Source organism: Microtus ochrogaster, assembly GCF_000317375.1.
Source record: "Microtus ochrogaster isolate Prairie Vole_2 chromosome 6 unlocalized genomic scaffold, MicOch1.0 chr6_random_2, whole genome shotgun sequence".
Lineage (NCBI taxonomy): Eukaryota > Metazoa > Chordata > Mammalia > Rodentia > Cricetidae > Microtus > Microtus ochrogaster.
The window spans coordinates 2342365-2353718 of NW_004949095.1; the positions used below are offsets into that span (position 1 = coordinate 2342365).

An 11354-nucleotide genomic window follows, 5' to 3' on the forward strand; every position below is an offset into this window, starting at 1 on the left:
CTGCCTGGCTTTTTTTTTTTTTTTTTTTTTTTAAACAGGGGCTAGTTTGAACGGATTTCTGTCATTTGTAACTAAGCTTCTGACACTCTAGCTTCGAGATACTGACCATTGGGGTCTACAGAGTTAACAGGAGGCCCTGCAAAGATGGGGTCCCTGGGCCCCTTCAGTCCACATGCTCATCTCCCTCACCTGACTACACTGGATACTATCACATAACACAACTTTCCTTTTTAAGATTAAAAACTATTATTTTGGCTCCTGTGCCAGGAGATCCATCCAGAGGGGTCCTGGGGCCAGCAAGAGGCCCTGCTCCTGTACCAGGAGGTCCCACATCAGAGCACTGGACTGAGCTCCCAAGGTCCAGCTGAAGAGCAGAAGGAGGGAGAAGATGAGCAAGGAAGTCAGGACCACGAGGGGTTGGTACACCCACTGAGACAGTGTGCCTGTTCTAATGGGAGCTCACCAAATCCAGCTGGACTCAGACTGAACAAGCATGAGAACAGGACTCTCTGAATGTGGGTGACAATGGGGGCTGACTGAGAAGCCATTGATAATGGCACCGGGACTTGTTTCTACTGCATGTACTGGCTTTTGGGGACCCTAGTCTATTTGGATGCACACCTTCTTAGGCCTGGATGGAGGAGGGAGGGCCTTGGACTTCCCACAGGGCAGGGTACCCTGCCATCTCTTAAGACTGGAGGGGGAGGAAAGAGGGTGAGTGGGGGAGCAGGAGGGGAATGGGAGGAGGGGAAGAAGTGGAAATTTTTTGAATGGAAAAATAAAAATACATAAAAATAAAAAACCTATTATTTTTATATGTATGTGTTTTTGTCTTATGAGTTTATGTGTATCATGTGCTTGTAGGAGCCTGCAGAGGTGAGATTTGGAAGAGCAGCCTGCAATTGCTTGTCTCTTTTTCCTTCTCTCACTCTCTCTGAAACAGAGTCTATCAGCTATCATAAACTCAAAATCATGGCTATCCTCCTACCTCAGTTCTTTGAATGTTGGCATTAAAAGCATAGATCATCACATGTGGCTGTGTGGTTGGAACCTCCAGCTCACCCCATTCCTCTTTCTCTCTCTCTCTCTCTCTCTCTCTCTCTCTCTCTCTCTCTCCAAACCCTGCCTGCTCAGAACACAAGAAAGGTGTCAAAATGCCCAGTTCTGCATTCTTGGCGGCGACTGCAGCTTCCTCTCCTGAAGTTTCTAGCCACCCAATAAGTCCCCCACCTCAAATGCTCAGCTTTTGATCACACATGGGCACAAACCCAGCCTGTAGTGGACGCATTATCACTCCTCACCTACAACCTATAAAGTTTCCCTGCTTTTGTTTGTGGGCACGGCTTCTCAGGCCTGGGTCTCTGGGAGTGGGGAACCTGCCCAGGAGTTGCTTTGCTCAAATAAACCTGTTCTACTTTTTCATTTGGCTTGATCTGGCCATAGGATCCTATGATGGATGAGGTGACCCCTGTCAGGTTTTTGGATGGGGTTGTGTGGGTAGGAACCTGTTAGTGACCACTACTAAAGTGTTTCTGTTTTGCTGTCAGTTTTGAGACAGAGTCTCAAGTAGTTCTTGAGATTCTCTTAAAGACTTTCCACGTAGCTGAGGATGACCTTGAAATCCTAATCCTCCTGCCTCTACCTCTCACAGGCTGGATTACAGGTTTACGTCACTACTCCATGCTCCTCCCTCTTCCCTTCTTCCCTTCCTCCCTCCCTTCCTCCCTCCCTCCCTCCCTCCCTCCCTTCCTCCCTCCCTCCCTTCCTATTAAAGCTTGAGGATCATTTCATTAGCATTTGAGAGAAAAGCCAGAGTGAGCGGAGGGGAGGGGAGAGAGGAAGAGGAGCAGAGAATGCCACTCCTTTTCAGTTAGGGTCCATCTTCTCATGACTGAGTCAAATTGCACCAGTCGAGCAAATTATCCAGCTTCTTTCCAATGAATGGCATGGAAATGACTTCAATTAGAGAGGACGAACATGCAAGAAGCCCATGCACTCCAGTGATGAGTGACTTTAAATCTGTAATCACTGGGAAAGGGCACGCTGTGCTTACCTGCCTACGGCTCCATTTGCCCCCATGATCAGACCACTCAGCAGTTGCTGAGGAAAAAAGAGACAGAGAGACTCGTTTTTTTTTGTTTTGAAACAAGAAGAGCTGTCATATCATAAACAGCTAAAATGGATCACTGTGAAGCTGGGATATGCCCAGGGGATAACTTACCTCATCCACCCCAAACAGCAAAGCAAACTGTCGCTGCTGATTCTGATCCACGCACTGCCCGAAGTCTAAGAGATCCGTGTCACTGAACTTCAGTCCTTGAAAGCTGGGGATCTTCTCCCGAATCCCATCAAGCAGCTCTTCTGCACGAACTTCGGAACAACAAACACTTACTTTATCAATGCGCACAGCAACAGAGACTGTCAATTACCGTCTTGAGCTGGCATGTTGGCACATGACTATATTCCCATTCCCAGCACTCTGAAGGCAGAAGCAAGGCGATTCTGGGGCCAGTATGAGCTACATAGTAACAGCTTGGGCATGGTGGTGCACACCTTTAACCCTAGCATTCAGGAGGCAAAAGCAGGCAGTCTCTGTGAGGTTGAGGTTAGCCTGGTCTACATTTCCAGGCCAGCCAGGGTGGGATACATAGTGAGACTGTGTCCAGCTGGGCGATGGTGGCGCATGCCTTTAATCCCAGCACTCAGGAGGCAGAGGCAGGTGGATCTCTGAGATTGAGGCTGGCCTGATCTATACAGTGAGCATCAGTTTCAGGGCAGTCAGGCTATTGGGAGAAAGAGCTATGGATTGATCCTTCCTTCCTTCCTTCCTTCCTTCCTTCCTTCCTTCCTTCCTTCCTTCCTTCCTTCCTTCCTTTCTTTCTTTTTGGATTTTCGAGACAGGGTTTCTCCGTAGCTTTTTTTTTTTTTTTTGGTTCCTGTCCTGGAACTAGCTCTTGTAGACCAGGCTGGCCTCGAACTCACAGAGATCCGCCTGCCTCTGCCTCCCGAGTGCTGGGATTAAAGGCCACCATCGCCCGGCAAGCTATGGATTCTTTTCTCTTTCATTTTGAGACATGGTCACCTGTAAACCTAGGGTGGTTTCTCTACAAAGCTGCTGAGGATGACACTGAACTTCTGGTCTTCCTGCCTCCACCATGAAAGTTCTGGGATTGTAGGTGTGCATTGCCATGCTTTGTCCATGGGAAGCTGTGCACATCCAAGGTGAACACCGTACTTTACATCTTCATCCACGCCTAGGCCATCTCCTTATCTAACGAGGTGACCACCCCTAGGCTATCCTGCGATCTGATAAGATCCACTCCTAGGCTATCCTGGGATCTGATAAGGTCCACCCCTAGCCCATCCCGTGATCTTACGAGGTGACCACCCCTAGCCCATCCTGTGATCTGATGCAGTGACCACCCCTAGCCCATCCTGTGATCTGATGCAGTGACCACCCCTAGCCCACCCCGTGATCTGATGAGGTGACCACCCCTAGCCCATCCCGAGATCTTACGAGGTGACTACCCCTAGCCCATCCTGTGATCTGATGGAGTGACCACCCCTTGCCCATCCCATGATCTGATGCAGTGACAACCCCTAGCCCATCCTGTGATCTGATGTGGTGTCCTGTGATCTGATGAAGTCACTGGGGATATAGCTTAGTGGTAGACTACTTACTTGCCTAGTTTGAACGATACCTTTGGTTAAAGACCCAGTATTGCAAAACTAACCGACTAAATGAATATGTATCTACAAAGTGCTTGTTATAAATGTCTAGGATCTCGTGCTATAGCCTAGGCTGGACTTTAACTTACTATGTAGCTATCCTACATATACGCTATATATCCCCCTATCCTATGGGAATAGGTTAACTTCAAATTCATGGCAATTTTCCTGCTTTAGCTTGTCAAATTCTCTCTCTCTCTCTCCCTCCCTCCCTCCTTCTCTCTCTCTCTCTCTCTCTCTCTCTTTCTCCCTCTCTCTATTATATATACACTTTCCAGGAGACAGTTCCAGATCCCATTATAGATGGTTGTGAGCCACCAGAATTGAACTCAGGACCTCTGGCAGAGCAGTCAGTGCTCTTAACTTCTGAGCCATCTCTCCAGCCCCTTTTCTTTGAGACAGGGTTTCTCTGTGTAACAGAGCCCTGGTTGGTCTCTAACTCACAGAGATCCACTTGCCTCTACCTACAGGGGATTAAAGATGTGTGAGCGACTGCGGCCTGGCTTGCCTGCCAAATTTTCTTATTCCTTTTAAGATGAAGTCTCATATCCTAGACTGGCCTTGAACTTGCTGTGTAGCAGAGGACAACCTTAAATTCCTGGTCCACCTGCCTCTACCATGAATTACAGGCTTCCGCAGCCACACCCAGTTTTATCCACTCTTCTTGTAAAGCACAAGGACCTCTGTGTAAAGTGACACTGACGCGAATGGCTGAGGTCTTAGAACAGTTCTATTTGAAGCAACTTTAGCTGCCTCATCAGTGGCCTGTGTAGTTGGATGGGGTGGGATGAAATGGAGCTTCTTTTTTTTTTTCTTTTTTTCTTTATTATGTATACAGTGCTCTGTCTGTACATCAGAAGAGGGCTCCGGATCTCATTATAGATGATCATGAACCACGATGTGGTTGCCGGGAATTGAACTCAGGATCTCTGGAAGAGCAGCCAGTGTTCTTAACCCCTGAGTCATCATCTCTCCAGGCCCCCAAAATGGAGTGTCTTGATGGAATATGTGAGAGTTGTAGACAATGTAGGAAAAAAATGAAATATTTGTGTTTCAGACAAATGGCTCAGTGGAAGAAGACTGATTCTTCTTCTAGAGGCCGGTGGTCTGATTCCCTGCACTCACACAGCAGCTCACAACCATCTCTGACTCCAGTTCCACGGGATCTGCTGCCCTTTTCTGATATCCGTGGTCACCAAGCACCATGTGGTGCAGACACGCATGCAAGTAAAGCACTTGTATGCAGACACATAAAACAAAGTTAAATGTAGTTAAATACAACAATACTTACTTTTTACCCCTGTCAAGGAAGGAATGTGGTAGTAATAAAAAGGCAAAGCAGGGGCTGCAGCAGCCACCTCCCTCAGGAAACTTATCAGGGCATCTGAAAGAACAAGAGTCCCATGAACAAGACTAGAACAATGGCTTTCCTGTATGAGAGCGTGAATCATTCAGGCTGAAGAGATGGCTCAGAGGCTAAGGGGCACTGGCTGCTCTTCCAGAGGACTTGAGTTCAATTTTCAGCAACCACATGATGGCTCACAAGCATCTATGATGAGATCCAGTGCCCTCTTCTGGCCTGCAGGTTTACATGCAAGCAGAATACTGTATACACAATAAATAAGCAAATCTTTTTTTTTTTTAAGTAAATCATTCAATGAGATGCAGTCATCCTCTCAGAAACTGAAAACTCCTAACTGCCCTTACCATTCTCAACTGTGTGTTTGCAACGTCACTTCACCAAAGTTTTATTTTTTGAGGCCAAAATAAGAGGACTGGAGAGATGGTCCAGCAATTACAAACACTGGCTGGTCTGCCAGAGGATCTGATCTGGTTTCTACACTCACATAGTGACTCACAACCATCTATTACTCCAGTCTCAGAGGATCTGATGCTGTCATCTGGTCTCTAAGGGCACCAGGCGTGCATTGTTGTTTATAGACATACATACAAACACATACACACACACACACAAATAAAACTAAAAATCATAATTGCTTTGTTTCTCACACTAGTGGACCACACTAACCCACTGTTAAAAAACTGGGCAGGGTAGGGCACACCTTTAATCCCCATCATTCGGACTCAGGAGGCAGAGGCAGTTGGGTATATGTGAGTTCTAGCCTGATATACATAGCAAGTTCCAGGCTAGCCAGTATTGCATAGTGAGACCCTTTCCCAAAACAAACAAACGAACGAAAGAAAGAAAGAAAGAAAGAAAGAAAGAAAGAAAGAAAGAAAGAAAGAAAGGAAAGAGCAAAATGTTCTAGGGAGTCTGGAAGATGGTCTAGTCAGTACTTGCTTTCCTTGCTTGTTGAACGGGCATGAGGACCGGAGTTCAGATCCTTAGCACCCACAGGCACAGCAGTACACGCCTGTAATTCTGCACTGGGGAAGTAGAGCCAGGTGGATCCTTGAGGACTGCTAGCTGGACTCTGAACTCCAGACCAGTGAGAGAGTAACCCTGTCTCAGTGATTAAGGAAGACATCTGATGTCAACTTCTGACCTCCACATAGGCACACATGCAAGGGCCCCCGTACACATGTGCACATACATGCACACACAAATTGGAGCTGAGGGTATAGCTCAGTGGTAGGTGTATAATATCATACTCAAGGGCCTGGGTTTGGTCACCAGCACAAGGGGAGAGGGGTGGGGAAAGCCAGGCATGTACTTCCCCACTATGGAGAGACAATCATTACATATTACTAAGAAAATCAGGGTCCTATCAGGACAGACTCCAGTGTTCTTACCCCAGAAGGGCTAGTGTGACAATGACCAACAGGGGCTATACACTGTAACTGGGACAATTCTACAATAGCAACAAAGAGAAACCTCAGTTTTAAAATGGAGTTATAGCTGGGCCTGGCGTTGTGATCCCAGCTTCCTGCGAGACTGAGGTGAGACGTTCAGAAGTTCAAGGCCAGGGCCTGGGAGAGGGCTCAAAGGATAGAAGTACTTGTAACACAACCCCATGACCTGAGTTTGATCCCTGAGACCCACAGTGGAGGAAGAGAACTGAGTCTTAAAAGGACTCGTCTCCTCACCTCCATACTTACCTGTGGCCATGTGCACTCGTGTGGCATATGCATATCCACACACACACACACACACACACGCACACACGCACACAGGCACGCATGCATGTATGCACACAAACACACGCACACAGACAGGCATGCACGTATGCACGCATGCACACATAAACAGCCCACCTGGGCAACAAGATTAACTCAGGACCAGCCTGGGTAACTTAGACATTTTCTTAAAAATTTAAACAAGAGAGGGGAGTATAGCTCCTCTGTAGCATGCAGACCAGCACACTTGAGGCCCTGGGTTCAATCCCTTGTGTTAAAAGAGCTTAAAAAAGAAAAGGTCGGCAGTGGTGGCACATGCCTTTAATCCCAATACTTGGGAGGCAAAAGCAGGCGTATCTCAGTGAGTTTGAGGCCAACCTGGTCTACAGAGTGAGTCCCAGAACAGCCAGGACTATCACACAGAGAAACCCTGTCTTGAAAAAGGAAAAAGAGTAGGGGCACATACCATAAACACTCGACAGCATTGGACACGCTTTCCCTTTTGGGACTGATCTGGACAGAGCAGAAGCGAGACTCTGGCTGTCAAGGAAGTGGGTTTCCTTTGTTCATCAAGTCAACTGCACTACTGCAGGCGACAGAGAATAGGCTCACACTGTGGATGAGGCCCCAAGCAGGAGAGACAATTTCATGTGTCATCTCCTCTGCGTACTGTGAAAACATGCTCAGCACTCAGGAAATGCTTCAAATAAAGTTGTTATGAATAATTCATCTCTCTGCTCATTTTTCAGAAAATGCTTACATAAAAAAATTGCAAAATAGCATGAAAAAATGTCCATTCTAAATTTCCAAACTATCAGTAAATAAATTATTTACCTACATAAGGGATGGTTTTCTATCTGCCAACAGTGGGTGTCATTTCATGACAATTTATGGATTTAATTATGGCTTTAATCATCTGCACAAATATCTCCCTTTCTCCTCCCTACAAATCAGGACATCATATATCCTAGGATGGCCTCAAACTCCCTATGTAGCTGAAGATGACTTTGAACTTCTGATCCTCCTGTCTTTACCTCTTCAGGCCTGGGATTTCAGGCATGTAGAACCTGGGGTCCTAAAGCTTTGTGCATGCTAGGAAAGTACTCTACAAACCCCACTGCACCCCAAGTAAAAGGTCCCTTATCAGTGGGGATAGGAAGATCAGGAAGTCAACATCTCCTGCTATATAAAGAGTTCAAAGGCCAGGGGTGGTGGTGCATGCCTTTAATCCCAGCATTTAGGAAGCAGAGGCAGGCAGATTTCAGTGAGTATGAGGCTAACCTGGTCTACATAGTGAGTTCCAGGATAGCCAGGGCTATATAGAGAGATCCTGTCTCACCCCTTCTCGCCAAATAAACAAACAAGAGTTCAAGGAAGGTTGGGCTACTTGAGATACTATCTTAAAAAAATACACACATGTACACACACACAAATTTCCTTATACTTGGACACAAATAGTTCCTACAGAGAAACCATCATAGAAGAAGAAATCCATAGTTTATTTTGGAAAACAATAGGTTTTTTCTTGCGGGGGGGCAGTGTTTCAAGATAGAGTTTCTCCTTGTAGCCCTGGCTACATGCATGGCTACGTATTACTCACTGGCCGGTCAACCTAACACCCCTAGCCTGACAGAAACTTAGATCAGTTTGGCTCTGTTTCTTTTTCTTTTTCTTCTTTTTTTTTTTCTTTTTTTTTTTTTGAGACAGGGTTTCTCTGTAGCTTTGGAGCCTGTCCTGGAACTAGCTCTTATAGACCAGGCTGGCCTCGAACTCCCAGAGATCAGCCTGCCTCTGCCTCCTGAGTGCTGGGATTAAAGGCGTGCGCCACCACCGCAGCTCTGTTTCTTATTGTTTACTCAGGGAGTGCTGTGTGGCCCTGAAAATGTGGTTTATATTCATCCAGAGGCTTTGCTGAGAGGGGGAAGTAGGAGAGAGGTGTGATGGAGACAGGAGGGTTATGCAGCTGTGTGGAGACAGATTTTCAGAAAGAGATTTTTCAAGATGAAGTAAGAGAGAAAGTTACCATTGGGAAGTGCGCGGTTTCTTATTTACCCCTTAGATAGAGATGTTTGGCCCCTGAGGATTTGTTTTTTTTTTTTTTTTTTTTGCATTCCCTGGAAGTGGCCTTGGAGCAGGCTCTCAAAAAGGCCACTGGTACTTGTTACCTTTGCTCTGTGACTTGAAAAAGAAAGGTGCAATGACAGCAATGCCATCAGCTCCAATTTCTGCTGCATGCTGGGCCTTGACAGGAAGAAAAGACCATAACAGAGTGAGTGATCACAGTCCCTATACTCACCAACAAACTCTAGAGGTCAGCAAAAACCTCTTCAGATTTGTTGCCCCTCTAGAGAACAGAAAGATTAAACCATTTAATTAGAACAATGGTTCGCAACCTTCCTAATGCTGTGACCCGATAATAATAATAATAAATCGTAAATATCTGTGTTTTCTGATGCTCTTTGGGTGACCCCAAGGGGTTGAGACTCACAGGTCGAGAACTGCTGAATTAAAACGTCATTCCTGGAATGTCCCAGGTTGCTGGAGAGGGGCCATCTCACTGCCTCTCTGGATTTATTCTCACTCACTGACTTTTTTTTTTTTTTTTTTTTTTTTGTTTTTCGAGACAGGGTTTCTCTGTGGTTTTGGAGCCTGTCCTGGAACTAGCTCTTGTAGACCAGGCTGGTCTCAAACTCACAGAGATCCACCTGCCTCTGCCTCCCGAGTGCTGGGATTAAAGGCGTGCGCCACTACCGCCCGGCTCACTCACTGACTTTTTATAAGATTTATTTTATGTGTGTTCAGGCATGTACACAGGCATCCAGAGACCAGAAGAGGTGTCAGGTCCCCCAGAGTTGGGGTTACAGACAGTGGTAAGCCGCCACGTGGGTGCTGGGAATCAAACTGGGGTTCTCTGGAAGGTGGTGTCCTTAATCTCTGAATCATCTTTCTGAGCACCCAGAATCTATGTTGCTGGCTTTTGGCTTTTGAGACAGGGTCTCACTATGTAGCCTTGGCTGGCCTGGAGCTCCCATGTAGACCAGATTTGAACTCATATTCCTCCACACTTAGGCTCCCTAGGCTAATCTTTTCACCTTCTGAAAAACAAGGATTATGGGCCTGTGCCACTATGTGTGGCTACTTGGATTTCTGTCAGGATACACACACAACAAAATCCTACCACGCCACCAAAGTCACTTTGCTAAGACATGAGCAGCTCATTTACAATTGTTAACAGAGAAGCCTGCTTGTATAATTTTTCTTCCACTGCTCTGCCTACTCAATGGTAATATCTTTCCCACGGGATGGTATAACAGTCATATTTCAAGTTGACATTACAGACTGGGAATACAGATGAGAAAGGTTAAGAAGAAAAAGATTTTATATATATATATATGATTTTATATATATCTATATCTATATATCTATCTCAAAAGATACATAGCACCATGCTTTGACAGCTTCTTGAATTCCCCCAGGGAAAAGTATAAAGGACGTTTCTTCTCCTTGGGCATTCATAACACTTTAAAAATATTTTATGAATATAGGTGTTTTGTCTATATGTATGTCTGTGTACCACTCTGTGCCTGTGTAATTTATCTCACTGTGTAGACCACTCTGGTCTGGAATTCACAGAGATCCACCTCAAGTACTGGGACTAAAGGCATCTACTACCTCATTAGCCTTTATTATTATTGTTGTTGTTGGTTTTTCAAGACAGGGTTTCTCTGTGTAGCTTTGGAGCCTGTCCTGGAACTCACTCTGTAGACCAGGCTGGCCTAGGACTCAGAGATCTGCCTGTCTCTGCCTCCTGAGTGCTGGGATTAAAGGCGTGCGCCACCACCCCCCAGTTTATCTTTATTACTTTTTAAAAGTCTCTCACTGGACCCAAAGCTCATTCATTGGGCTGGGCTGGCTGACTACTGAGCTTTAGAGATCTGCTGTCTCCACCCAGCCTAAGGCTAGGGTTGTAGGCACTGTAGCCACACCCATCATTTCAAGTGGTTCCCGAGGGTCTAAATTCAAGTTGTCCTGCTTGCTGCACATACTTTACCAATTGAGCTGCTTCCCTGCCCATCTCTTTAGTTATTTATGAGTATTTTACCGCCATTATACATTAAATCCGAATAGTAAGAAAAACATTTCACGAAGAACTGGGCTAGATGAAAACTGTGGAATCATAGAGCTAGAGTATCCTGGGGACACAGTTAATGCGCAGGTATAAAGGGACTGGGCTTCTGATAAACAATTTAAGGCCTCTTTGTACTTTAGTTTCTTAATTAATTCGCCCAGGCCTCATAACCATCACCATCTGCTTTTGCTTTGTTTTGTCTTGTGTGGCCCAGGTTGTCTTCTACCTTCAATGCCCCAGTTTCATTCTCTGGGAAGTTAGGATTACAGGTGTGTGCCGCCATGCCTGGCTCCTGTCTAGCTTTTTGCGCAAACCTAGCTCAATTACTAAACCCAGAGTGACCCGAGTCTCTGCATTCTTGATCCTATGTCCTGGCTGAAGACTGTATCTAGACAGTTTTTTTTTTTTTTTTTTTTTT

At 45.9% G+C, this 11354-nt stretch overlaps 1 protein-coding gene across 1 annotated transcript in view; it reads right to left on the reverse strand.

Annotated features, from left to right (window-relative positions):
* Npl (N-acetylneuraminate pyruvate lyase) overlaps positions 1–11354 on the reverse strand; it is a 40736-nt gene that overhangs the window by 11225 nt on the left and 18157 nt on the right. Inside the window, exons 6-9 of the mRNA XM_013352487.2 lie at positions 8973–9048; positions 5021–5113; positions 2222–2370; positions 2062–2100 (exon numbers count right to left, since the gene is read on the reverse strand). Coding sequence (XP_013207941.1) covers positions 2062–2100; positions 2222–2370; positions 5021–5113; positions 8973–9048 — 357 coding nt within the window. The remainder of the gene's footprint in view (positions 1–2061; positions 2101–2221; positions 2371–5020; positions 5114–8972; positions 9049–11354) is intronic.